The 27,454-nt window shown below is 47.2% G+C and overlaps 2 protein-coding genes and 1 long non-coding RNA gene across 3 annotated transcripts; all 3 read right to left on the reverse strand.

Moving 5' to 3' along the window:
• Nucleotides 1–925: 925 nt before the first annotated feature.
• Nucleotides 926–7,425, reverse strand: LOC133229488 (putative killer cell immunoglobulin-like receptor-like protein KIR3DX1). Its single transcript, XM_061385854.1, has 7 exons — nucleotides 6,860–7,425; nucleotides 6,682–6,717; nucleotides 5,264–5,530; nucleotides 4,068–4,367; nucleotides 2,744–3,043; nucleotides 1,660–1,772; nucleotides 926–985 (listed from the first exon to the last, which is right to left on the reverse strand). Exons 1-7 carry the CDS (start codon nucleotides 6,891–6,893, stop codon nucleotides 926–928), a joined length of 1,110 nt encoding a protein of 369 aa, XP_061241838.1. The 5' UTR covers nucleotides 6,894–7,425.
• Nucleotides 7,426–14,976: 7,551 nt separating this feature from the next.
• Nucleotides 14,977–16,427, reverse strand: LOC133231114 (uncharacterized). Its single transcript, XR_009731036.1, has 3 exons — nucleotides 16,322–16,427; nucleotides 15,469–15,521; nucleotides 14,977–15,359 (listed from the first exon to the last, which is right to left on the reverse strand). It is a non-coding gene; the product is annotated as an uncharacterized LOC133231114 (long non-coding RNA).
• Nucleotides 16,428–17,879: 1,452 nt separating this feature from the next.
• Nucleotides 17,880–20,150, reverse strand: LOC133231113 (killer cell immunoglobulin-like receptor 2DS2). Its single transcript, XM_061389367.1, has 2 exons — nucleotides 19,538–20,150; nucleotides 17,880–18,497 (listed from the first exon to the last, which is right to left on the reverse strand). The coding sequence occupies exons 1-2, from the start codon at nucleotides 20,016–20,018 to the stop codon at nucleotides 18,052–18,054; spliced, it is 927 nt and encodes a 308-aa protein (XP_061245351.1). The 5' UTR covers nucleotides 20,019–20,150; the 3' UTR covers nucleotides 17,880–18,051.
• Between the last annotated feature and the right edge of the window lie 7,304 nt (nucleotides 20,151–27,454).

A 27,454-nucleotide genomic window follows, 5' to 3' on the forward strand; every position in this document is an offset into this window, starting at 1 on the left:
GGGTGGGCTAGGAGGACTCACCTCGCCATTCACTGTCCTGTCTTATTTGGGCTCTCCTTCCATGATGGCAACATCTGGGAATGGAAGAGAGACGGCTCTTGGGGTGGGGGCCATTCTTTTAGACCTCCATATCTTCGGTAGGGACATCAAAACCCAAAAAAGCAGAGGTGTGCCCCAGGTTGCTAAGTCTGTCTACTCCACTAAATTAAAACACACACACACACACACACACACACACACACACAAAAACATTCCATATATAATCCCAGCACTGATGGACTCTCTCTCTCAGGAATGTGTGGAAAACCATGGAGCCCGTCCTACATCTTCTGTTATGGACCATCGTCTAATGCATATCAGTAGATTCCCAAGATCATACATGGGAGAAGAACAGATGGCTGTGGTTGAAAGGAAGAACAGGGCTTGGAATGTCCCTGGTGGCCTAGGGAGTAAGGGTCAACCTTCCAGTTCAGGGAGCATGAGATCTGTCTCTGGTGGGAGAACTGAGATCCCACATGCCTTGAAGCAACTATCCTCAATGCTGCAACTGCTGAGCCTGCGAGCTCTGGAGCCTTGAACTGCACCCCAGCACTGCAGTGAGGATCCCCCATGCTGCAGCTGAGACCTGATGTAGCTAAGAATAAATTAACACATATTTTCATAAAAAGAATAGGGTCCCCTGGGTCTCTGGAAGATATTCATTCAGGGATTACAACAATGGAAATCAGTTTTTAACCTACAGGAAGTGAAAACACCATTCTCTGCTATGAGTCCACCTCCCCCTGGGTCAGATGACACTGTGCTTCCCTCCTTCATACTTACGATTTTGCGTAGACCACCAGTGACAGTCTGGCTCGTCATACTTACTTTATAGGTAACCAGTGACAGACAAGAACAGCGAGGAAGATGCTGGTATAGATGAAGGCTACGGAGAGCCTAAGGAGAAGGTGCAGCTGGCTGGAGTGGTCTTGAGGAAGCCATGCTTCTGCCAAAAAGCCAACAGAAGAAGGTCTGGTTATTCATTGCATACACCCTGCCCCTACACACAGGAGTTATTGTATCCTTGTGTCAAAGTGTGCCAGCAGCTCTCAATCTGATCAGTATGGTCTCCACTTCCCAGGAGGTACCAAAGCATCCAGGAGAGATGCTAGCAGTGGATGAAGTAAGGAGGCCATGCAAGACCAGCAGAGGTCTGAAACCAGGACCCCAGGCACCGATGCAGTTTATCTCTGCTGCCCCATGTGACAAGGCCTGGTGTTTTTGGATGAATGTGACCCTTTAATCCACAATACATTTTCCCCTCCATCCACATAGATCTCGAATGGAAACTCATGAAGTTATGACACTTTTATTTCTGACCTGTGGAATGCTTAGTTCACAAAAACTAAGAGGAATAACACATATATAAGGTGCTCCCTAAAATTCTCTGCTTGCCCCGCCATCCATCCCCAAAGATCCTAGTGGAGGGAGGGTTAGCATCTCCCTTAAGCATGGGGTTAGGTCACTCTGATCCACTGTCTTCAATTTAGAAATTCCCAGTCACAGAGCATGAGAAGCTCAATGTCCCCTCTGGTTCTAGGCAGACCACAGTCTTAAATCCTGACATGACAGGGACATTGAGGAGCCCAAAGTCGCAGAGCTGGGAGGTGGCAAGCCAACATTCACACAGGACCCCTCTGTCTTCTCATAAATTTGCTGAGATAGGAGACCATCTTGCTTACCTTCTGTGGTGTGTGGTTCCATGGTTGATGGGCAAGTACTTGTAGTGGATCCTTGGGGAAAAAAAGAGAGAAGGGATGAACAGTAACCTTCCTCATACTGACTGAAGGAGGAATGTTGTTTCTGGAAGGTTGACCTCCTGCCTGCCTTTGACTCTGTCATCCCTCAGAGCACTGACGGTGGAGGGGAGAGCTTCTGGTCCCTCCCTGTGAATGAGTTGAGTAGACCCTCCATCCTGGAGAAGGGATGGTGGAAGGAGGCAGGAAAGATATGCCTGGTGGTGAAAGACAGCTGTAAGCAAGAGACATTCTCTCTGCTCCAGGCATGAGTATTTATGCTCCTTAATTGGGAAATCACCTGTATGTCAGAGATGCTTCTGGGAAAACTTTAAGAGCAAGTGGCCAATGCAATCTCTGATCTTTCCGAATGAGCCCAGCCTCTCCTCCTCCTGGGTCTACTCTGACCCTTTTCCTTATTTGCATGGATAGACAGGACTCTGATGTGGAGCATCCATACAGGAGGTGAAAGAGGGTTGAGATGCCATATACGATCTGTGTTCCTCTCTGGTTCTCATTGCCTCCATTTCTCCAGAAGACCAAAGGTTCCCCTAACACCAGCATGGAGCCCTTGATATAGAGCTCATCATACAGTAACATGTTATGCAAAAACCCAAATGGACTTTTTGCCCAGTACAATCTCATTTTCTATATTGTAAAGCACGGGACTCTTCATGGGTTCTCCAGGCAAGAATACTGGAATGGGTTGCCACTTTTAACTCCAGGGGACCACATTTCGTCAGGACTCTTCACTATGATCCTTCAGGCTTCGGTGACCCTGCATGACTGGCTCATAGCTTCAGTAAGGTACGAAAGGCCCCTTCACCACTTAAGGCTGTGATCCATGTGGAAGAGATAGTGAAGGACAGAGGAGTCTGTCGTGCTGCAGTCCACAAGGTGGCAAAGGGTTGGACAACATAGCGACTGAACAGGAACAACAAAGCATGGGCCAGGAAGAGGTTTCTCACCTGTGACAGACAGGAACAGTGGGTCGCTGGAGTCTGACCACGAGTAGGGAGAGCCAGTGAAAGAGCCATAGCACCTGTAGATCCCGCTGTGGGCCGGGATCCCAGGACCCAGAGGGAACTCTGCCTGGAGGGCTCCGCAGTGGCCCCGCCCTCCAGCGAGCAGTCGCCCAAGGTCCTCACCCTCCATGAGCAGATGGAACTGGTCAAAGGCTCTCTCGGAGCTGCAGACCAAGGTCACGTTCTCTCCTGACCTCACCACGGGGCCCCCCTGGGCTGAGAGAGAGGGTTTCTTGGACCGACCTGGAAGGAGGAGACCTTGACCTTAGAGCACAAAATAACTCTAGTCCTAAGTATAGTACTAACCGGAAGTGTGCAACAAGAGAAGCACTGCAATGAGAAGGCCGCCTACCGCCAGGAGAGAAAGCCCCACTAAGGGAGACCCAGCACAGGGAAAAATAGAGAAATAACTTTAAAAATGGAGTGTCATTTAATATCCTTTTTAAAAGAAAGAATATATGTATATGAATAACTGAATCACTCTGTTGTACAAAAGGAATTAACAACATCTGAAATCAACTAAACTTCAACAAACATAAATAAGATAAAATAAATTTAAAAAATCAACCAGATGTGCGGTTCTCTTGAAATAAACGGAACCTACTACCTACTGCTGGAGACCATCAGAAAACATGGCATTGACCCAGAAGAAGAGATAATGGAGTGAAAATTGCCAGAATCTCACAGGATCTTGGACCACCTCTTTCTGAGGGCATGTTCAGCACTGCCCTGCCCACCCCCAGGGGCTGGAAGGGACTCCTTAGCGGGGAGGGTTGGAGGGACATCTCCCCATCTCTTTCTGCAGAAGGACAGTTAAGCCACGAGGCTGAGCAACTTCAGGGTGTTGACATTCAACTCGATCACACAAGGGCCAGACTGCAAGGGCATCTGGTACCACAGTGTGCTGCTGACAGAGGAAGGGAGCTCTGACATGAAAGCAGGAAATCAACCCCTCAACCAACCATCATTGGCTGCCTGAGCCGGGGAATTGCCCGGGTCCCTGCTCTGGTACATTTTTCTCTGTTGGTCGTCTATCACGTTCTTGCTCCTTCACTCTGTCACCGGCTGTGTCTTCTCCTTAGCACATGGCACAGTCTCTGTTCTCTTTTCCCTTTCGTGTTCACACCTCCTCTCTCTGGTTTGTTCCCTCTCTCGAGTTTGTGAGTGTCGCTACACGCCTGTCATTCTCTCCCGGGACTGATGCTGGACTGGACACCAGACCTTCTGTGACACAGAGAGCAGAAGGGACTGGTCTGGCCACACTCACCTGTGATGACAATGTCCACAGGGTCGCTGGGGGCTGACCACTCATAGGGGGAGCTGCTGAGTGAGCTGTAGCATCTGTAGGTGCCCGCACTTGCCAAAGTCATAGGGCCAATGACAAAGTCAGCTGGGGCATGCCCACTAGTGAGCATCTCTCCACGTCTCTGGAAATGCCCTGTGCTGCTTTCCTGGTGCAGGATAAACTTGTCACACACCACCGGTGAGTGACAGCGGAGGGTCACATTCTCTGCCACCTGCACGAGGGGTCCTGGGTGGGCTGAGATGGAGGGTTTTGTGAACACACCTAGGAGCAAAGAGGTTGTGAGCTTCAGTGAGTCACCCCACCTTGGCCATTCCCCTGACATCTGAAGGTGTAAAACTCCTCCCCATTTGCCAGAGGAGCCAGTTACCCTTCCTGTGTGTTTTGTTGCATTCTCTTTAGCCTTGTACTCAGGCTCTGGCTCATGTTTTTCCTTCTGTCTCATGTTTCTCTTTGCTCAAGACCTCCAGCCTCCTCTGTGCTCATTCTAAGCTCTTTAGCTGTTGGACCTGCTCCTGGGTTCATGCATGCATACTCAGTCACTTCAGCTGAGTCCAACTCTGTGCAACTCCATGGACTGTAGCCAGCCAGGCTCCTCTGCCAATGGGATTCTCCAGTTGAGAATACTGAGTGGGTAGCCCTGCTCTCAGCTTCATCCCATCCCTAATATGCGTGGTGGGGGCTGGGGTGGATCTGAGGATGATACCCTGGCTCCTTTCACACTCATCTAGAATGTGGGCGATGACTGCAGGACGTTGGGGTGGAGGTGGAGAAAAGGGAACATTTCCCCACCTGTGACCCCACCTCATGTCTCTGGAGACATTCCTGGGACTCCTCCCTGGGGCTTCAGCTCCTTCGTATGGGATTACAGCTCTCTACTGGGTGGCAGGTGCTGGATCAGGGTCGTGCCCCATCCTCCCTGCTGGCAGGCAGTGGCAGCATCCTGTCTAACTCATGCCTAGGGAGGCTCCTCCTTCCTGAGCTGGGGCACCCCATCCCTCTATTCGACACCCTGAGTTTAAACTCTCAGAGTGGGTTCTCTTTCCTGGTTCGGTCCTGGCTGGGAATCCTGAGGAAGTTTTCGGCTGCACTGGGACGTGGACCTAGGGAAGGGTTGCCTGCAGGCACGCCTGTACCCGGCTGGGCTGCACCCCTCCTACCTGTGACCACAATCTGCAGGGGATCACTGTGTGCAGACCAGTAGGCTCTAGAACACGTGTAGGACCCGGCATGTTCTCTGGTCACAGGGCCAAGGGTGAAGTTGTTGAAATAATATCCCTGGAACTGAGGCAAACCCCTTCTCCCATCTGTTTTGAACAGTATGAATCTCTTAAGTGGAGAACGGGAGTGACACTGAAGAGTCACAGTCTGTCCTAAGGGAACCACGGGGCTTGGCCAGGCGGACAAAGACAGCTTCTCATATTCACCTAGGAGAGAAGGAGACACAGGCTTTGAGAAGAAAATGGGAACAGTCAGCTCTCCCCACTGCTCTCATGGGTGGGCTTCCCCTTTAATTCTTTGAACTCTCCTCCCCTAAAATGCATCACCCTGATGCTCAAGGACACCTGGGGCTTGGGGACAGACAGAGACACAGTCAATCCAGGATGGACATCATGGAAATTCTCAGGACATGAATCAGTCTTTGGGTTGACAAAATGTTGAAAACCTTTCTCTCAAAACACAAAACACCTGGGCATTCCTGGGCAGTCCAGTGGTTAGGTCTTGGCACTTTCTTTGCCAAGGCCCCACGTTGATCCCTGATCAGGGAACTAAGATCTCGGATCTCGCAAGCTGCATGATGAAGGCAAATAAAACACCACAGAAAAACTGATGCATGGACAAGAAGCGAAAGGACTTCCCTGTTGCATTTGTTGTAGCTCAAAACGGTAAAGAATCTTCCTGCAAAGAAGGAGACCAGAGTTCAGTCCCTGAGATGGCAAGATCCCCTGGACAAGGAAATGGCAACCACCTCCATATTCTTGCCTGGAGAATTTCATGGACAGAGGAGCCTGGTGAGCTACAGTCCGTGGGGTAGAAAGGAGTCAGACTCGACCGACTAACACTAACACAACTAAGCACTGAAAAAGGCACTTGACTAAAAAGAAGGAAGTAAACCTTGAACCTCACTCCTTTGTTAGCTAACCGACAATCACACATAAAATGTGGGACAAGGTCAAGGTGGCCCTGCCTGATGACCAGACCCTTCCCTGGGGTCAGGACTAGCAGGCGGTCCTGCAGACCCTGTTGTTAAGGGCTGGTTGGAGGTGCCAGGAGCCAGCTTGTAGGGGAGGGTCTGTGGGATGCAGCCTCTTGCTCCCCTCTCATGATAGAAATGGCACACAGTGGGCCTAGCTTCCAGCTCCCAGACTTCACACTGTGCCTTCAGGTCCAGAGTCCAGAGCTGGGCTAACCTCTGGGGAGAGTGAAGATGAGTATCAAGGCCAATAGGAGGACCTGGGATCCACAGGGCATGCAGCTCTCACTGTACTGACAGGTGTCTCACCCCAGCCCCCAGTGTCATCTGCATCAGCCCCAAATGCTCTGTTGAACAGAGAAATAAGGGATGGGGAGGACTCACCTACAGTTGCCCAGATCCTCAGACTCACACAGAATCCTAGAAAGAAAAGCATGTCAGAGATTGCTTGTCCTGATGGACCCCATGCTCCCTGCACCCTCATCCAGAGAACCTGGTCAGTGGTGTGAGGACCTCCCAATTTCAACCATAACCCTCTCTGACCGTGTCTTTCTGGACTCACCGAGACTCAGGAGGCTGAGGAGTGTGGGGCGCATGGCTCTGCTTCTTTGAGACAGGAGGCACAACTGAGCAAAGCTGACAGAGTCACAGGATGCGGAAGCGGGCGGTGTTGATACAGTCTGCCTGGGTCATGTCACATGGGAAGATAGCCAGCCTCTTCTCACTCCAGGGATGGAACTCTGACTTGAGCCGCATCATGGAGCACGGCTCATGACCCAATCATCACTTTTTGTTTCCCTAAACACTGTAAACCTAAGAGGATTCAGACAGATCTTGCTGCCTTAGGAAGTAGATATGGTGCTTCAGTGTATACCATGCAGGATGCTTTTCCCAAGCTCATGATAAATCTCATTAACCTTAACTCTTCAAAGAAGAGAAATCACATGTTCCCACCTCATATGTCAGGCTCAGTGCAGGTTGCCAATTAAAGACTCATTAATAGAGACTTTTATTCTGCATTCTTATGAAAGGACCAGACATGCATATTATGGCTCTTTGAAAATAAGAAAAAATTCTATATTGTAATATATGTGATTAAGAAACTAACTGTGTTAGTTTCAGATGTACAACAAAGTGAATCAGTGATACATATACATGCATCTATTACTTTTCAAATTCTTTTCCCACTTAGGTAGTTATAGAATATTAAGTAGAAAATCTGTTTTATACAGGAGGTCCCTGTGGTTATGCATTTTTAATATAGCCGTGTGTATATGTAAGACCCAAACTTCCAATCTAACCTCCCCCTAACACTATCCCCCCTGGTAACTGTAAGTTCATTCTCTGTGAGTCTGTGTTGTAAATAAGTTCATTTTTTTAGATGTCACAAATAAATGATATCATGTGATATTTGTCTTTCTCTGACTCTTCCTCATCTGAAATTATTTCATGACTCTGAGTGGAAACTTCGCACACACAACACTCTCTCTGTCTCTCTCTCTTCCTCCCTTTCCAATCCAAGGACCACACATGTACACAAAGATAACGTGTGTAAAGGTGACTGTGGTGTTTTTATGGGAGGGGGCTTTGTTCTGCCTGAAAAGGTGGACCACCTTGCTTCCTAGATACTCAGATGAACACAAAATATGTCAAGTAGGGACTTCCACACTCCAGAATGCTTGAGTGAGGGGCGTGTCCAGAACAATCAACTCCAAAGTGGGACAAAATGGCCCAGCTGTTTCAGGACTCCAAGGGCAGACACACAGCCAGTTCAGCTGTTGTTCATAGACAGGAAAGAGCCTCAGTAAGGGCAGCAATCCCACACCATTTTACTGGGGGTGGGGGTCGTTAAGATTAGTGATGCTTTGTAAGTAATAAATCTGGTCTCCTCTTGATCATTATGTATGTAATGGAGTAACAGTATAATCGCACTTCTTAAAATTTCCTTTTATTTACTTAATATCGTTTTTCAGAATTGACCTGCATTATTTGTCCTTTCTGTTTGTGCATTATTACTGCCATGTAATGTTTCATTGCAGATACAGATAACACAAATTTTTAAAAATTAAAACAAATTATTGAAGTATAGTCCATTTCTGCTGTACAGCAAATTGATTCAGCTTGACATATATATTCTTTTCCAATATGATTTATGCCAAGATGCTGAATAAAATTCCCTGTGGCATACTGTAGGACCTCATTATTTATCCATTCTATGTATAAATAGATTTCATCTGCTAATCCCAAGCTCCCAGTGCTTCCTTCCTTGGCAACTACAAGCCTGTTCTCTATGTCTGTGAGTCTGTTCCTGTTTCATTGATATGTTCCTTTTAGATTTCACATATGGGTGATATGACATAAAATTGTCTTTCTCTTTCTGTCTACTTCACTTAATATGTTAATCTCCACGTTCTTCCATGCTGCTGTAAATGGCATGATTTCATTTTTTAAATGTCTGAGTGGTATTCATTTAAATGTCTGAGACAATTAGACAATTAGGCTGTTTCCATGTCTTGGCTATTGTAAGTTTTGCTGCTATGAACATAGGGGTGCATGAATCATTTCAAGGTATAGTTTTTTCCAGATATATGCTCGGGATTGGAATTGTTGGATCATATGGAAACTCTGTTTTTACTTTTTTTGAGGAACTTCCATACTGTTTTCTACAGTGGCTGCACCAGTTTCCAGTCCCCTCAACAGTGTAAGAGGGTTTCCTCTTCTCCACACCCTCTCCAGCATGTTATTCATCAACTGTCTAATGATGGCTATTCTGATCGGTTTGAGGTGGTACCTCCTTGCAGTGTCGATTTGCCTCTCTACTAATGAGCAATGCTGAGCATCTTTTCATATGCCTGTTGGCCATCTGCGTATCTTCTTTTAAACCACAGATATCAATTGTGAGAGTGACGTCTATGGATTTTGTCTAAAATGAATGACACCTCTGCTAATCTCATGAATGTGTTCTGAGTCCAACCTCAGATTGTTTGTCAAGGGACAGAGTGATGAGGTCCTCAGGAAAGGAATAGTGACTTTATTTGGAAAGCCAGCAGACCAAGGAGATTGTGAACTTGTGCCCCAAAGAATCATCTTACCTGAGTTAGATGGGCTTTTTTGGGAGTGAGAGGGATGGTCAAACAGTGTTTACTGAATGTAAAATAACCCTAGCCCATGGGGAAGAAAATTCCAAGGAGAAGAGGGAACAATACAGATTAAATACCCACACATGAACTCACACTTTCACACTTACACACACACACACATACACTAAAAGAGGAGGAGGTGTTGATGGTTGTTGCAGTGTTTTAATTAACTAATTAATGGCTGTGCTGGGTCATCAATCTGCACACAGGCTTTCTCTATTTGCAGGAAGTGGGGCTGCTCTTTGCTGTGTGCAGGGTCTCTCATCACCGTGGCTTCTCTTGTTGTGGAGCACCTGCTCTAGGCATGTGGGCTTGTGGCCCACGGGCTGAACTGCCCCGAGGCATGTGGAATCTTCCCATTCCCGGGATCGGGCCCATGTCCCCCACATAGGCAGGCAGATTCCCAATCAGTGGACCACCAGAGGAGTCCTGTTGCAAGCTTTGTTTCCCCTTAATTAATTAATTTTTAAATTTAAATTTATTTATTTTAATTAGAGGCTAATTACTTTACAATATTGTACTGGTTTTGCCATACATTAACATGAATCTGCCACGGGTGTACACGTGTTCCCAATCCTAAACCCCCCTCCCACCTCCCTCCCCATACCACCCCTCTGGGTCATCCCAGTGCACCAGCCCCAAGCATTCTGTATCCTGCATCAAACCTGGACTGCCGATTCATTTCTTACATGATATTACACATGTTTCATTGCCATTCTCCCAAATCATCCCACCCTCCCTCTCCCACAGAGTCCAAAAGGCTGTTCTATACATCTGAGTCTCTTGCTGTCTCGTATACAGGGTTATCGTTACCATCTTTCTAAATTCCATATATATGCATTATTGTACTGTATTGGTGTTTTTCCTTCTGGCTTACTTCACTCTGTATAATCGGCTCCAGGGCAATTACAGTACTGTGATGGCTTCTGCCATACATCAACATGGATCAGCCATAGCTATACTTATGTCCCCTCCACTGGGGAAATCCTTTAATTCTGGAATCCTTTGTTCTTGAAGCTGTCCTTGCAGGTCTGGTCATAATGTCCCTTTAAGCCCCTGACAAGACAAAAGGTTCTGTCTGTTCTGCCACTTATTATCTCTATACGAATGGGAAAGTGTTATACCTTTCAAGTTCAGACCCTTGAGAATAGTTTAGTCCCTCAGTCGTGTCTGGCTCTTTGTGATCCCATGGGCTGCAACCTGCCAGGCTCCTCTGTCCATGGGGGTTCTCCAGGCAAGAATGCTGGGGTGGGTTGCCATTTCCTTCTCTGGGAGATCTTCCCAACTGAGGGGTTGACTCAAGTCTCCTGCGTTGCAGGCAGATTCTTTATCCCCTGAGTCACCAGGAATGCCCACCAGTAACATAATGCGATTCAGTATTTCCTCCCCTCAATTAACATTGCCATTGTTTTCCATTTACCTTAACATGGACATGGTGGGATTTTGGCATCATGCTTTCACTCTCAGTGTAGTATAACACAGAAGTGGTATATACCATAAATTTAAAAATAGAAGTATGAATACAATGCTAGATTTCTAATTTTAAAAAAAGATATGGAACAAGCAACAGAGATTTACTGTATAGCATGGGGAACTATAGTCAATATCTTGTAATCACCTAAAATGGAAAATAATCTGAAAAATAATGTCTGCATATTTGTATAATTGAAAATCACCTTGCTGTGCACCTGAAACATTGTAAGTCAACTACACTTCAATAAAATATGTATACGATGAGATTAAAAATGGAACCAGTGAAATAAATAAGTTTTAAAATAAAATGAAAGAAAATGAAGTCACTCAGTCGCGTCTGACTCTTTGTAACCCTATGGACTGTCGGCTGGCAGGCTCCAATGTACATGGGATTTTCCAGGCAAGAATACTGGAATGCATTGCCATTTCCTTCTCCAAATAGTGCAGGCCAACTGCAGCATACTCCCTGATGGTCTGTGTACTCACTCTCACATTCTAACTCTGCATACAGTGTATTCACATGGGCACCCTGAGCTGCCCAAAAGAGTCTCAGCCCAGATGGTGAGTTTGTGAAAGGTCCCTGGAAGGAAGTCAGAGGCTGAGTCCCTGGACTTCCCCACCCCTCACTCCCCAGCTCAGCTCAGGAGTCCTTCCAGATTTCACCAGCATCACTCTAGAATCCCAATGCCCTGCCTTGCCCCCCACCAAGTTCCTGGGACTCAAGTGAGATATGGGTCCCAGGAGACCCAGGAGAACACACCTGCAGGGTTCAGGGTCCCTTGGCCCAGACTCAGCCCTGGAAGTGAGAGATTTGCCACTGAAAACTTGGGCTGATTCTCTCCCAAAAAAGATCCCTGGCCCCTCAAGCTGCCCAAGCCCTGTGGTTCCCGTGAACTGGGGGCAGGGTGGGTGTCCCGTGCCCTCCTGCGGTCACCTCCCTGCCCTGCACATCTGGCCAAGGAGGACAACCTCAGAGAGGATGGAAGGCATGTCTGCAGCTCTGAGCGCCCAGGCGCCCCACCCGCCCCTGCCCTGTACAGATGAGGAGACCACAGGGCCCTAGAGGACAAACAGGATGTGGTCCCTGGGGGGCTGCTGCCACCCCTTGGGGTTCCCACAGCTGTGGAGCTGCGGAGGGGGCAACCCCTCCATGGACCCAGCACAGATGTCTCCAGGCAGGGCTCAGGAGACATCTCAGCCCAGACCTGAGGTCTCAGCTCTTTCTCTTTCTGCTGGTCTGACCCCCTGCTCTAGAGGGTGGGACCCAGGTTCTCATCCTGAGTCAGCGTCGACAGTCTGGCTCCAACTAGGACTCATAAGTTTATTTTCCCAGTTCCTTCCAGAAATGGAATTGACTTCTCATCTTGGGTCAGTTCATAAATTATTATTATTTTTTTGAAATTTTATTTTATTTTTTTTTCATTTACTTAGATTTTATTTGATTTTTTCCCACACTGTTTGATCGTCTTCTGGACATAGATATGTGCATATCATGTTAGATTTATAATTAGGTATTTCATTTTTTGTTGCTATTGTAAATGGTATTTTTTAAAATTTCAGTTCTAAATACTTGGAACAAACATAATGTTTTTTGTCAACTATACAATATTGTATTGGTTTTGCCATACATCAACATGAATCCACCATGGGTGTACACATGTTCTCCATCCTGAACCCCCCCTCACACCTCCCTCCCCATACCATCCCTTTGGGTCATCACAGTGCATTAGCCCCAAGCATCCTGTATCATGCATCGAACCTGGACTGGTGATTCGTTTCTTATATGATACTATACATGTTTCAATGCCATTCTCCCAAATCATCCCACCCTTGCCCTCTCCCACAGAGTCCAAAAGACTGTTCTATACATCTGTGTCTCTTTTGCTGTCTTGCATATAGGGTTATCATTACCATCTTTCTAAATTCCATATATATATGCGTTAGTATACTGTATTGGTGTTCTTCTTTCCGGCTTACTTCACTCTGTATAATAGGCTCCAGTTTCATCCACTTCATTAGAATGGATTCAAATGTATTCTTCTTAATGGCTGAGTAATACTCCACTGTGTATATGTACCACAGCTTTCTTATCCATTTGTCTGCTGATGGACGTCTAGTTTGCTTCCATGTCCTGGCTATTATAAACAGTGCTGTGATGAACATTGGGGTACATGTGTCTCTTTCAATTTTGGTTTCCTCGGTGTGTATGCCCAGCAGTGGGATTGCTGGGTCATAAGGCAGTTCTATTTCCAGTTTTTGAAGGAATCTCCACACTGTTCTGCATAGTGGCTGTAGTAGCTTGCATTCTCACCAACAGTGTAAGAGGGTTCCATTTACTCCACACACTCTCCAGCATTTATTGCTTGTAGACTTTTGGATAGCACCCGTTCTGTTATGGAATTTACTTCTCATCTTCAGTCAGTTCATAAATTATTGCAGAGCACCTACTGTGTACCAGGCATTGGTGCCACACAGTACAAAGACACCCATGACCCAGGTAAACCCATCTTCTTTAGCTGTTTGAAGAATTCAGATTCTGCAGAATGCGGCATCAAATGCTAACATTCAAATATATTTTAAAAAGAAGATATATGAGAATAACTGGGGTTCATGTCTACACTGTGAACATTCAGAAAAATGAAGATCATGACATCTGTTCCTGCACCTAAAGGCCCAAAGGAAAAAAAAAAAAAGATAATTAGGGGAAAAATGGAAACAGTGACAGTAGCAACACAGGAGACCCAGAATGTCTTCACTTTAAGTGATCTAACATTTCTTGGTAAAAGAGTTCTTGGGTGGCTTAGTTCTAAGCCAGGAGAGACATCACACACAGACAGCTCAGTGAGCAACTAAGGCTCCATGGAGCTTGAATTTCACCCCATTGGCGACCTCAGTTCACACCGGGGTCCTCATGGTGTTATCCTGTTCAGCCCTCCGCTTGGTTGAGCCAAGCCACATTGTGCCAACAGTTGATAACTTAAAAGGCACAAGATTCTCAAATCCTTGGCTTTGGTGAAGAGAAGCAAAAGAGACAAAACATGCAAATATCGATGCATTAACACAACACACGCAAAGCCTCCCTGGGGCAAGTGTTCTCTCTGCAGCCCTCAGTGATCTGGAGTGGAATGTCCAGTAGAATTCTCTGTGATGAGGGGACTTTTTAAACATCTGCTCTGTCCAGCACCATAGCACGTGGCCACAAGATGCTCCTGAGCACCTGAAATGTGGTGGGTGTGACTGAAGAACTGAACGCTTTGCTTCCTATATGTGTAGAGTCATTGTCTGTACCGGGTGGCTGGGTAAGTACTTTATTGGCCAGTGCGGATCCAGACTGAGGGGGATCTTGTTGTCTTGTTTCTACCCCGGGAACCCCAACACCCTCAGTGCACACAGCTGGAAAAGGTTGAAGGGGCTCCCCGATGGGTCAGTGGTAAAGAATCCGCCTGCCAATGCAAGAGACGTGAGAGACGTGGGTTAGACCCCTGGGTCAAGAAGGTCCCCTTGAGAAGGGAATGGCAACCCACTCCAGGATTCTTGCCTGGAGAATCCCATGCACAGGGAGCCTAGCCAGCTCCACAGCCTCATACGTTTGCAAAGCGTCGGACATGACTGAATCGACTTAGCACACAGACACACAGCCTCATATGGCAAGTGGCACCACACTGGATATCTCAAACAGAATATACTTCATCTTTTTATTTGGCCAACTTGCATTGCTTTTTCTTTCTTGCATTGCTTTTATTATTGTTTCATGGGAAGCATTTTGTTTTAAATATAGCAGTGTGCACATGTCACTCTTAAACTTCCAATCTATCTCTCCACTCATCCTTTCCCTCTGTAACTCTAAATTTGTTCTCCAAGTCTCCAAGTCTGTTTCTGTCTTGTAAACAAGTTCATCCTTGTAAACTATTACTGAACACAGGTTTTTTTTTAAAAGGCTTTCTTTTATTTTAAACTGAATAATTTGAAGACTCAACTTGCAATTTTTATGCTTTACTGGAATTTTCAAAAAAAATAGGATGATCATGGTAATCTACTCAGTATGTGCAATTTATTAGAGTAACTTCTCCCAAAAGGTTACATAGTTAAAATAGAGTATTAGAATAGCCAGGGGATTCCTAAGATTTGGTGGGATTTTTGAAGACGATCCTATAATTCTTGGAATCTACTCTTGACTGCAGAGCTGCGGGGCTGCATTGGAGGAGGAGAAGGAGTGCCCACGGAGGAACCCTTCTAAAAAGAGATCTAGCTCTTCAATTTATAACACTCTGTGCACTCAAAGGATGGGGCCTGGTCAGGGTCAGCGTGGTCTTGGTTTACATCGAATTCCTCATAGATACTGGTCTCAGCGAAGAGGTGCATGTGGTTCAGGGGAGTGGGAGTGAACAATCTCTCAGAGAGGGTCCTGTAGTTCAAGTGGACGAATATCACATCCTCTGTTGATGGGTCCTGAGAGGAAGGAGATGTGAATGATTTAATGAAATGTGATCTTTGAAAGTGGGGGCATTGGGGATTGGAGGGGTTTGGGCTATGACAAGGGTGGGCTAGGAGGACTCACCTCGCCATTCACTGTCCTGTCTTATTTGGGCTCTCCTTCCATGATGGCAACATCTGGGAATGGAAGAGAGACGGCTCTTGGGGTGGGGGCGATTCTTTTAGACCTCCATATCTTTGGTAGGGACATCAAAACCCAAAAAAGCAGAGGTGTGCCCCAGGTTGCTAAGTCTGTCTACTCCACTAAATTAAAACACACACACACACACACACACACACACACACACACACACAAAAAACATTCCATATATAATCCCAGCACTGATGGACTCTCTCTCTCAGGAATGTGTGGAAAACCATGGAGCCCATCCTACATCTTCTGTTATGGACCATCCTCTAATGCGTATCAGTAGATTCCCAAGATCATACATGGGAGAAGAACAGATGGCTGTGGTTGAAAGGAAGAACAGGGCTTGGAATGTCCCTGGTGGCCTAGGGAGTAAGGGTCAACCTTCCAGTTCAGGGAGCATGGGTTCTGTCTCTGGTGGGAGAACTGAGATCCCACATGCCTTGAAGCAACTATCCTCAATGCTGCAACTGCTGAGCCTGTGAGCTCTGGAGCCTTGAACTGCACCCCAGCACTGCAGTGAGGATCCCCCATGCTGCAGCTGAGACCTGATGCAGCTAAGAATAAATTAACACAGATTTTCATAAAAAGAACAGGGTCCCATGGGTCTCTGAAAGATATTCATTCAGGGATTACAACAATGGAAATCAGTTTTTAACCTACAGGAAGTGAAAACACCATTCTCTGCTATGAGTCCACCTCCCCCTGGGTCAGATGACACTGTGCTTCCCTCCTTCATACTTACGATTTTGCGTAGACCACCAGTGACAGTCTGGCTCGTCATACTTACTTTATGGGTAACCAGTGACAGACAAGAACAGCGAGGAAGATGCTGGTATAGATGAAGGCTACGGAGAGCCTAAGGAGAAGGTGCAGCTGGCTGGAGTGGTCTTGAGGAAGCCATGCTTCTGCCAAAAAGCCAACAGAAGAAGGTCTGGTTATTCATTGCATACACCCTGCCCCTACACACAGGAGTTATTGTATCCTTGTGTCAAAGTGTGCCAGCAGCTCTCAATCTGATCAGTATGGTCTCCACTTCCCAGGAGGTACCAAAGCATCCAGGAGAGATGCTAGCAGTGGATGAAGTAAGGAGGCCATGCAAGACCAGCAGAGGTCTGAAACCAGGACCCCAGGCACCGATGCAGTTTATCTCTGCTGCCCCATGTGACAAGGCCTGGTGTTTTTGGATGAATGTGACCCTTTAATCCACAATACATTTTCCCCTCCATCCACATAGATCTCGAATGGAAACTCATGAAGTTATGACACTTTTATTTCTGACCTGTGGAATGCTTAGTTCACAAAAACTAAGAGGAATAACACATATATAAGGTGCTCCCTAAAATTCTCTGCTTGCCCCGCCATCCATCCCCAAAGATCCTGGTGGAGGGAGGGTAAGCATCTCCCTTAAGCATGGGGTTAGGTCACTCTGATCCACTGTCTTCAATTTAGAAATTCCCAGTCACAGAGCATGAGAAGCTCAATGTCCCCTCTGGTTCTAGGCAGACCACAGTCTTAAATCCTGACATGACAGGGACATTGAGGAGCCCAAAGTCACAGAGCTGGGAGGTGGCAAGCCAACACTCACACAGGACCCCTCTGTCTTCTCATAAATTTGCTGAGATAGGAGACCATCTTGCTTACCTTCTGTGGTGTGTGGTTCCATGGTTGATGGGCAAATACTTGTAGTGGATCCTTGGGGAAAAAAAGAGAGAAGGGATGAACAGTAACCTTCCTCATACTGACTGAAGGAGGAATGTTGTTTCTGGAAGGTTGACCTCCTGCCTGCCTTTGACTCTGTCATCCCTCAGAGCACTGACGGTGGAGGGGAGAGCTTCTGGTCCCTCCCTGTGAATGAGTTGAGTAGACCCTCCATCCTGGAGAAGGGATGGTGGAAGGAGGCAGGAAAGATATGCCTGGTGGTGAAACACAGCTGTAAGCAAGAGACATTCTCTCTGCTCCAGGAATGAGTATTTATGCTCCTTAATTGGGAAACCACCTGTATGTCAGAGATGCTTCTGGGAAAACTTTAAGAGCAAGTGGCCAATGCAATCTCTGATCTTCCCGAATGAGCCCAGCCTCTCCTCCTCCAGGGTCTACTCTGACCCTTTTCCTTATTTGCATGGATAGACAGGACTCTGATGTGGAGCATCCATACAGGAGGTGAAAGAGGGTTGAGATGCCATATACGATCTGTGTTCCTCTCTGGTTCTCATTGCCTCTGTTTCTCCAGAAGCCCAAAGGTTCCCCTAACACCAGCATGGAGCCCTTGATATAGAGCTCATCATACAGTAACATGTTATGCAAAAACCCAAATGGACTTTTTGCCCAGTACTATCTCATTTTCTATATTGTAAAGCACGGGACTCTTCATGGGTTCTCCAGGCAAGAATACTGGAATGGGTTGCCACTTTTAACTCCAGGGGACCACATTTTGTCAGGACTCTTCACTATGACCCTTCAGGCTTGGGTGACCCTGCATGACTGGCTCATAGCTTCAGTAAGGTACGAAAGGCCCCTTCACCACTTAAGGCTGTGATCCATGTGGAAGAGATAGTGAAGGACAGAGGAGTCTGTCGTGCTGCAGTCCACAAGGTGGCAAAGGGTTGGACAACATAGCGACTGAACAGGAACAACAAAGCATGGGCCAGGAAGAGGTTTCTCACCTGTGACAGACAGGAACAGTGGGTCGCTGGAGTCTGACCACGAGTAGGGAGAGCCAGTGAAAGAGCCATAGCACCTGTAGATCCCGCTGTGGGCCGGGATCCCAGGACCCAGAGGGAACTCTGCCTGGAGGGCTCCGCGGTGGCCCCGCCCTCCAGCGAGCAGTCGCCCAAGGTCCTCACCCTCCATGAGCAGATGGAACTGGTCAAAGGCTCTCTCGGAGCTGCAGACCAAGGTCACGTTCTCTCCTGACCTCACCACGGGGCCCCCCTGGGCTGAGAGAGAGGGTTTCTTGGACCGACCTGGAAGGAGGACAAGGAGGACAAGGAGGACCTTGACCTTAGAGCACAAAATAACTCTAGTCCTAAGTATAGTACTAACCGGAAGTGTGCAACAAGAGAAGCACTGCAATGAGAAGGCCGCCTACCGCCAGGAGAGAAAGCCCCACTAAGGGAGACCCAGCACAGGGAAAAATAGAGAAATAACTTTAAAAATGGAGTGTCACTTAATATCCTTTTTAAAAGAAAGAATATATGTACATGAATAACTGAATCACTCTGTTGTACAAAAGGAATTAACAACATCTGAAATCAACTAAACTTCAACAAACATAAATAAGATAAAATAAATTTAAAAAATCAACCAGATGTGCGGTTCTCTTGAAATAAACGGAACCTACTAACTACTGCTGGAGACCATCAGAAAACATGGCATTGACCCAGAAGAAGAGATAATGGAGTGAAAATTGCCAGAATCTCACAGGATCTTGGACCACCTCTTTCTGAGGGCATGTTCAGCACTGCCCTGCCCACCCCCAGGGGCTGGAAGGGACTCCTTAGCGGGGAGGGTTGGAGGGATATCTCCCCATCTCTTTCTGCAGAAGGACAGTTAAGCCACGAGGCTGAGCAACTTCAGGGTGTTGACATTCAACTCGATCACACAAGGGCCAGACTGCAAGGGCGTCTGGTACCACAGTGTGCTGCTGACAGAGGAAGGGAGCTCTGACATGAAAGCAGGAAATCAACCCCTCAACCAACCATCATTGGCTGCCTGAGCCGGGGAATTGCCCGGGTCCCTGCCCTGGTACATTTTTCTCTGTTGGTCGTCTATCACGTTCTTGCTCCTTCACTCTGTCACCGGCTGTGTCTTCTCCTTAGCACATGGCACAGTCTCTGTTCTCTTTTCCCTTTCATGTTCACACCTCCTCTCTCTGGTTTGTTCCCTCTCTCGAGTTTGTGAGTGTCGCTACACGCCTGTCATTCTCTCCCGGGACTGATGCTGGACTGGACACCAGACCTTCTGTGACACAGAGAGCAGAAGGGACTGGTCTGGCCACACTCACCTGTGATGACAATGTCCACAGGGTCGCTGGGGGCTGACCACTCATAGGGGGAGCTGCTGAGTGAGCTGTAGCATCTGTAGGTGCCCGCACTTGCCAAAGTCATAGGGCCAATGACAAAGTCAGCTGGGGCATGCCCACTAGTGAGCATCTCTCCACGTCTCTGGAAATGCCCTGTGCTGCTTTCCTGGTGCAGGATAAACTTGTCACACACCACCGGTGAGTGACAGCGGAGGGTCACATTCTCTGCCACCTGCACGAGGGGTCCTGGGTGGGCTGAGATGGAGGGTTTTGTGAACACACCTAGGAGCAAAGAGGTTGTGAGCTTCAGTGAGTCACCCCACCTTGGCCATTCCCCTGACATCTGAAGGTGTAAAACTCCTCCCCATTTGCCAGAGGAGCCAGTTACCCTTCCTGTGTGTTTTGTTGCATTCTCTTTAGCCTTGTACTCAGGCTCTGGCTCATGTTTTTCCTTCTGGCTCATGTTTCTCTTTGCTCAAGACCTCCAGCCTCCTCTGTGCTCATTCTAAGCTCTTTAGCTGTTGGATCTGCTCTCGGGTTCATGCATGCATACTCAGTCACTTCAGTTGAGTCCAACTCTGTGCAACTCCATGGACTGTAGCCAGCCAGTCTCCTCTGTCCATGGGATTCTCCAGTTGAGAATACTGAGTGGGTGGCCATGCTCTCAGCTTCATCCCATCCCTAATATGCGTGGTGGGGGCTGGGGTGGGTCTGAGGATGATACCCTGGCTCCTTTCACACTCATCTAGAATGTGGGCGATGACTGCAGGACGTTGGGGTGGAGGTGGAGAAAAGAGAACATTTCCCCACCTGTGACCCCACCTCATGTCTCTGGAGACATTCCTGGGACTCCTCCCTGGAGCTTCAGCTCCTTCATATGGGATTACAGCTGTCTACTGGGTGGCAGGTGCTGGATCAGGGTCGTGCCCCATCCTCCCTGCTGGCAGGCAGTGGCAGCATCCTGTCTAACTCATGCCTAGGGAGGCTCCTCCTTCCTGAGCTGGGGCACCCCATCCCTCTATTCGACACCCTGAGTTTAAACTCTCAGAGTGGGTTCTCTTTCCTGGTTCGGTCCTGGCTGGGAATCCTGAGGAAGTTTTCGGCTGCACTGGGACTTGGACCTAGGGAAGGGTTGCCTGCAGGCACGCCTGTACCCGGCTGGGCTGCACCCCTCCTACCTGTGACCACAATCTGCAGGGGATCACTGTGTGCAGACCAGTAGGCTCCAGAACACATGTAGGACCCGGCATGTTCTCTGGTCACAGGGCCAAGGGTGAAGTTGTTGAAATAATATCCCTGGAACTGAGGCAAACCCCTTCTCCCATCTGTTTTGAACAGTATGAATCTCTTAAGTGGAGAACGGGAGTGACACTGAAGAGTCACAGTCTGTCCTAAGGGAACCACGGGGCTTGGCCAGGTGGACAAAGACAGCTTCACATATTCACCTAGGAGAGAAGGAGACACAGGCTTTGAGAAGAAAATGGGAACAGTCAGCTCTCCCCACTGCTCTCGTGGGTGGGCTTCCCCTTTAATTCTTTGAACTCTCCTCCCCTAAAATGCATCACCCTGATGCTCAAGGACACCTGGGGCTTGGGGACAGACAGAGACACAGTCAATCCAGGATGGACATCATGGAAATTCTCAGGACATGAATCACTCTTTGGGTTGACAAAATGTTGAAAACCTTTCTCTCAAAACACAAAACACCTGGGGATTCCTGGGCAGTCCAGTGGTTAGGACTTGGCACTTTCTCTGCCAAGGGCCCAAGTTGATCCCTGATCAGGGAACTAAGATCTCGGATCTCGCAAGCTGCATGATGAAGGCAAATAAAACACCACAGAAAAACTGATGCATGGACAAGAAGCGAAAGGACTTCCCTGTTGCATTTGTTGTAGCTCAAAACGGTAAAGAATCTTCCTGCAAAGAAGGAGACCAGAGTTCAGTCCCTGAGATGGCAAGATCCCCTGGACAAGGAAATGGCAACCACCTCCATATTCTTGCCTGGAGAATTTCATGGACAGAGGAGCCTGGTGAGCTACAGTCCGTGGGGTAGAAAGGAGTCAGACTCGACCGACTAACACTAACACAACTAAGCACTGAAAAAGGCACTTGACTAAAAAGAAGTAAACCTTGAACCTCACTCCTTTGTTAGCTAACCTACAATCACACATAAAATGTGGGACAAGGTCAAGGTGGCCCTGCCTGATGACCAGACCCTTCCCTGGGGTCAGGTCTAGCAGGCGGTCCTGCAGACCCTGTTGTTAAGGGCTGGTTGGAGGTGCCAGGAGCCAGCTTGTAGGGGAGGGTCTGTGGGATGCAGCCTCTTGCTCCCCTCTCATGATAGAAATGGCACACAGTGGGCCTAGCTTCCAGCTCCCAGACTTCACACTGTGCCTTCAGGTCCAGAGTCCAGAGCTGGGCTAACCTCTGGGGAGAGTGAAGATGAGTATCAAGGCCAATAGGAGGACCTGGGATCCACAGGGCATGCAGCCCTCACTGTACTGACAAGTGTCTCACCCCAGCCCCCAGTGTCATCTGCATCAGCCCCAAATGCTCTGTTGAACAGAGAAATAAGGGATGGGGAGGACTCACCTACAGTTGCCCAGATCCTCAGACTCACACAGAATCCTAGAAAGAAAAGCATGTCAGAGATTGCTTGTCCTGATGGACCCCATGCTCCCTGCACCCTCATCCAGAGAACCTGGTCAGTGGTGTGAGGACCTCCCAATTTCAACCATAACCCTCTCTGACCGTGTCTTTCTGGACTCACCGAGACTCAGGAGGCTGAGGAGTGTGGGGCGCATGGCTCTGCTTCTTTGAGACAGGAGGCACAACTGAGCAAAGCTGACAGAGTCACAGGATGCGGAAGCGGGCGGTGTTGATACAGTCTGCCTGGGTCATGTCACATGGGAAGATAGCCAGCCTCTTCTCACTCCAGGGATGGAACTCTGACTTGAGCCGCATCATGGAGCACGGCTCATGACCCAATCATCACTTTTTGTTTCCCTAAACACTGTAAACCTAAGAGGATTCAGACAGATCTTGCTGCCTTAGGAAGTAGAAACGGTGCTTCAGTGTATACCATGCAGGATGCTTTTCCCAAGCTCATAAATCTCATTAACCTTAACTCTTCAAAGAAGAGAAATCACATGTTCCCACCTCATATGTCAGGCTCAGTGCAGGTTGCCAATTAAAGACTCATTAATAGAGACTTTTATTCTGCATTCTTATGAAAGGACCAGACATGCATATTATGGCTCTTTGAAAATAAGAAAAAATTCTATATTGTAATATATGTGATTAAGAAACTAACTGTGTTAGTTTCAGATGTACAACAAAGTGAATCAGTGATACATATACAAGCATCTATTACTTTTCAAATTCTTTTCCCACTTAGGTAGTTATAGAATATTAAGTAGAAAATCTGTTTTATACAGGAGGTCCCTGTGGTTATGCATTTTTAATATAGCCGTGTGTATATGTAAGACCCAAACTTCCAATCTAACCTCCCCCTAACACTATCCCCCCTGGTAACTGTAAGTTCATTCTCTGTGAGTCTGTGTTGTAAATAAGTTCATTTTTTTAGATGTCACAAATAAATGGTATCATGTGATATTTGTCTTTCTCTGACTCTTCCTCATCTGAAATTATTTCATGACTCTGAGTGGAAACTTTGCACACACAACACTCTCTCTGTCTCTCTCTCTTCCTCCCTTTCCAATCCAAGGACCACACATGTACACAAAGATAACGTGTGTAAAGGTGACTGTGGTGTTTTTATGGGAGGGGGCTTTGTTCTGCCTGAAAAGGTGGACCACCTTGCTTCCTAGATACTCAGATGAACACAAAATATGTCAAGTAGGGACTTCCACACTCCAGAATGCTTGAGTGAGGGGCGTGTCCAGAACAATCAACTCCAAAGTGGGACAAAATGGCCCAGCTGTTTCAGGACTCCAAGGGCAGACATACATCCAGTTCAGCTGTTGTTCATAGACAGGAAAGAGCCTCAGTAAGGGCAGCAATTCCACACCATTTTACTGGGGGTGGGGGTCGTTAAGATTAGTGATGCTTTGTAAGTAATAAATCTGGTCTCCTCTTGATCATTATGTATGTAATGGAGTAACAGTATAATCGCACTTCTTAAAATTTCCTTTTATTTACTTAATATCGTTTTTCAGAATTGACCTGCATTATTTGTCCTTTCTGTTTGTGCATTATTACTGCCATGTAATGTTTCATTGCAGATACAGATAACACAAATTTTTAAAAATTAAAACAAATTGAAGTATAGTCCATTTATGCTGTACAGCAAATTGATTCAGCTTGACATGTATATTCTTTTCCAATATGATTTATGCCAAGATGCTGAATAAAATTCCCTGTGGCATACTGTAGGACCTCATTATTTATCCATTCTATGTATAAATAGATTTCATCTGCTAATCCCAAGCTCCCAGTGCTTCCTTCCTTGGCAACTACAAGCCTGTTCTCTATGTCTGTGAGTCTGTTCCTGTTTCATTGATACGTTCCTTTTAGATTCCACATATGGGTGATATGACATAAAATTGTCTTTCTCTTTCTGTCTACTTCACTTAATATGTTAATCTCCACGTTCTTCCATGCTGCTGTAAATGGCATGATTTCATTTTTTAAATGTCTGAGTGGTATTCATTTAAATGTCTGAGACAATTAGACAATTAGGCTGTTTCCATGTCTTGGCTATTGTAAGTTTTGCTGCTATGAACATAGGGGTGCATGAATCATTTCAAGGTATAGTTTTTTCGAGATATATGCTCGGGATTGGAATTGTTGGATCATATGGAAACTCTGTTTTTACTTTTTTTGAGGAACTTCCATACTGTTTTCTACAGTGGCTGCACCAGTTTCCAGTCCCCTCAACAGTGTAAGAGGGTTTCCTCTTCTCCACACCCTCTCCAGCATGTTATTCATCAACTGTCTAATGATGGCTATTCTGATCAGTGTGAGGTGGTACCTCCTTGCAGTGTCGATTTGCCTCTCTATTAATGAGCAATGCTGAGCATCTTTTCATATGCCTGTTGGCCATCTGCGTATCTTCTTTTAAACCACAGATATCAATTGTGAGAGTGACGTCTATGGATTTTGTCTAAAATGAATGACACCTCTGCTAATCTCATGAATGTGTTCTGAGTCCAACCTCAGATTGTTTGTCAAGGGACAGAGTAATGAGGTCCTCAGGAAAGGAATAGTGACTTTATTTGGAAAGCCAGCAGACCAAGGAGATTGTGAACTTGTGCCCCAAAGAATCATCTTACCTGAGTTAGATGGGCTTTTTTGGGAGTGAGAGGGATGGTCAAACAGTGTTTACTGAATGCAAAATAACCCTAGCCCATGGGGAAGAAAATTCCAAGGAGAAGAGAGAACAATACAGATTAAATACCCACACATGAACTCACACTTTCACACTTACACACACACACATACACTAAAAGAGGAGGAGGTGTTGATGGTTGTTGCAGTGTTTTAATTAACTAATTAATGGCTGTGCTGGGTCATCAATCTGCACACAGGCTTTCTCTATTTGCAGGAAGTGAGGCTGCTCTTTGCTGTGTGCAGGGTCTCTCATCACCGTGGCTTCTCTAGTTGTGGAGCACTCGCTCTAGGCATGTGGGCTTGTGGCCCACGGGCTGAACTGCCCCGAGGCATGTGGAATCTTCCCAAGATCATACATGGGAGAAGAACAGATGGCTGTGGTTGAAAGGAAGAACAGGGCTTGGAATGTCCCTGGTGGCCTAGGGAGTAAGGGTCAACCTTCCAGTTCAGGGAGCATGGGTTCTGTCTCTGGTGGGAGAACTGAGATCCCACATGCCTTGAAGCAACTATCCTCAATGCTGCAACTGCTGAGCCTGTGAGCTCTGGAGCCTTGAACTGCACCCCAGCACTGCAGTGAGGATCCCCCATGCTGCAGCTGAGACCTGATGCAGCTAAGAATAAATTAACACAGATTTTCATAAAAAGAACAGGGTCCCATGGGTCTCTGGAAGATATTCATTCAGGGATTACAACGATGGAAATCAGTTTTTAACCTACAGGAAGTGAAAACACCATTCTCTGCTATGAGTCCACCTCCCCCTGGGTCAGATGACACTGTGCTTCCCTCCTTCATACTTATGATTTTGCGTAGACCACCAGTGACAGTCTGGCTCGTCATACTTACTTTATGGGTAACCAGTGACAGACAAGAACAGCGAGGAAGATGCTGGTATAGATGAAGGCTACGGAGAGCCTAAGGAGAAGGTGCAGCTGGCTGGAGTGGCCTTGAGGAAGCCATGCTTCTGCCAAAAAGCCAACAGAAGAAGGTCTGGTTATTCATTGCATACACCCTGCCCCTACACACAGGAGTTATTGTATCCTTGTGTCAAAGTGTGCCAGCAGCTCTCAATCTGATCAGTATGGTCTCCACTTCCCAGGAGGTACCAAAGCATCCAGGAGAGATGCTAGCAGTGGATGAAGTAAGGAGGCCATGCAAGACCAGCTGAGGTCTGAACAAAGATCCCCCAGGCACAATGCCGTTTTTGTCTGCCTCACCATATGACAAGGCATGGCACTTTTGCATGAATGGAGACTATGTTAATCCACAGTACACATGACACGTTTATATCTGAACTCTGGAATGTTTTCTTCATAAAACACTAACAGAGGAATAACACGTATTTAAGGTGTTCCCTAAAGTTCTCCCCTTCCCCCCAACACCCATCCCCTTAATATCCTGTGGAGGGAGGGTAAGCATCTCCCTTAAGCATGGGATCAGGTCACTCTGACCCTCTTTGTCCAGTTTAGAAATTCCCAGTCCCCAAGCATGAGTAGCTCAATGCCCCCTGTGGGTCTCCTGCAGACCTTGGTCTCAAATGCTAACTTAAGAGGGATGTTGAGGAGCCCAAAGTCACAGAGCTGGGAGGTGGCAGAGCCAACACTCACACAGGACCCCTCTGTCTTCTCAGAAATTTGCTGAGATAGGAGACCCTCTTGCTTACCTTCTACGGTGTGTGGAACCACGGGTGATGGGCAAGTACTGTAGTGGACCCTAGGGGGAAAAAAGACAGATGGGGTGAGCAAGTAACCTTCATTGCCCCACTGAAGGAGGATTGTTCTTTCTGGAAGGCTGACCTCCTGGCTGTCCTTGACTCTGTCATCTCTCAGAGCACTGATGGGGGAGGGGAGAGCTTCTGGTCCTTCCCTGTGAATGCACTGAGTACACCCTCCATACTGGAGAAGGGATGGTGAAGGAGGCAGGAAGGATATGCCTGGTGGTGAAAGACAGCTGTAAGCAAGAGACATTCTCTCTGCTCCTGGAATGAGTATTTATGCTCCTTAATTGGGAAATCACCTGTATGTCAGAGCTGCTTCTGGGAGAGTACTAAGAGCAAGGAGCTGATGCAATCTCTGATCTTCCCAAAGCAGATCAGCCTCTTCTCCCCCTGGGTCTACCCTGACCCTTTTCTTTATTTGCCTGGATAGACAGGACTCTGATGTGGAGCATCCGTATAGGATGGGGATGAGGGCTGACATGCCATCTACCATCTCTCTTCTTCTCTGGTGCTCATTGCCTCCATTTCTTCAGAAGCCCTAAGGCTGCCTTGAAACCTGTGCAGAGCCCCTGAGCTAGAGGCCAGTGATAGAGTAAGAAGTTATGGAAAAAGCCAAATGGACTTCTTGGCCAATGTAATGTGATTTAGTGCATTGTGAAGCATGGGACTCTTCATGGGTTCTCCAGGCAAGAAGACTGGAGTGGGTTGCCATTTCCTCCTAGGGGACCACGTTTTGTCAAAACTCGTCACCATGACCCGTCAGTCTTGGGTGGCCCTGCACAACATGGCTTACAGCTTCACTGAGTTGTGCAAGCACCTTCACCAGGACAAG

This window comes from Bos javanicus, chromosome 18 (assembly GCF_032452875.1).
Source record: "Bos javanicus breed banteng chromosome 18, ARS-OSU_banteng_1.0, whole genome shotgun sequence".
Lineage (NCBI taxonomy): Eukaryota > Metazoa > Chordata > Mammalia > Artiodactyla > Bovidae > Bos > Bos javanicus.